The 816-nt window shown below is 35.8% G+C and overlaps 1 protein-coding gene across 1 annotated transcript in view; it reads right to left on the bottom strand.

The window, feature by feature from the left end:
• Positions 1-816, bottom strand: part of LOTGIDRAFT_176359 (hypothetical protein) — a gene marked incomplete at both ends in the record, with an annotated part of 11,033 nt that overhangs the window by 2,706 nt on the left and 7,511 nt on the right. The window contains one exon of the mRNA XM_009046844.1: positions 61-760. Within this exon, the coding sequence (XP_009045092.1) occupies positions 61-760 (700 nt within the window). The remainder of the gene's footprint in view (positions 1-60; positions 761-816) is intronic.

Raw genomic sequence — 816 nt, forward strand, 5'->3', positions numbered from 1 at the left:
TAGTATCATATTCTTCATCTGAATAGCAATAATCTTCTTGCAAAGATTCATCCAAACCACCGTTCTCTTCATTTTCTCTTTGAAGTCTAATCGCCTTTCGAACTTCATTGATTCCATGATTTTCTGAACCAGAGTTCTGTTTCCTGTTGCGAGTTACATACTCAGGTAATTCTTCATCATCCTCTTCTGAGTTCAGCACAACAAACTCTGGACCATCATCAGGATTGTCCAACTCACCAGAATTAATGGCTTCAATTTTACTATGAATTTCAGGTTCCTTTGTTCCAGGGTAGAATGAAAAGCTTTTCAATTTTTGCAAGCTATTTTCAGTTGAGGTAGTTTTTTCTTGCTTATCCAGCACAACAAACTCTGGACCATCATCAGGATTGTCCAACTCACCACAATTAATGGCTTCAATTTTACTATGAATTTCACTTTCCTTTGTTCCAGGGGAGAATGAAACGCTTTTCTTTTTTTGGAAGCTATTTTCACTAGAGGTAGTTTTTTCTTGCTTATCTAATTTTAAAATGGAACAAACTTCATCTCTTTCTGGAATTGGTATTTTCTTCACCTCTTGAACTGTATCTTCATTTATTCCAAGATTTTCTGAACCAGAGTTTTGTCTCGTGTTGAGAATTACATCCTTACACAATTTTTCATCATCCTCTTCTGAGTCCAGCACAACAAACTCTGGACCATCATCAGGATCGTCAAACTCACCAGAATTAATGGCTTCGATTTTACTATGAATTTCAGGTTTCTTTGTTCCAGGGTAGAATGAAAAACTTTTCAATTTTTGCAAGCTATTTTCATTCC

Source organism: Lottia gigantea (genome assembly GCF_000327385.1).
Source record: "Lottia gigantea unplaced genomic scaffold LOTGIsca_1074, whole genome shotgun sequence".
Taxonomy (NCBI): domain Eukaryota; kingdom Metazoa; phylum Mollusca; class Gastropoda; family Lottiidae; genus Lottia; species Lottia gigantea.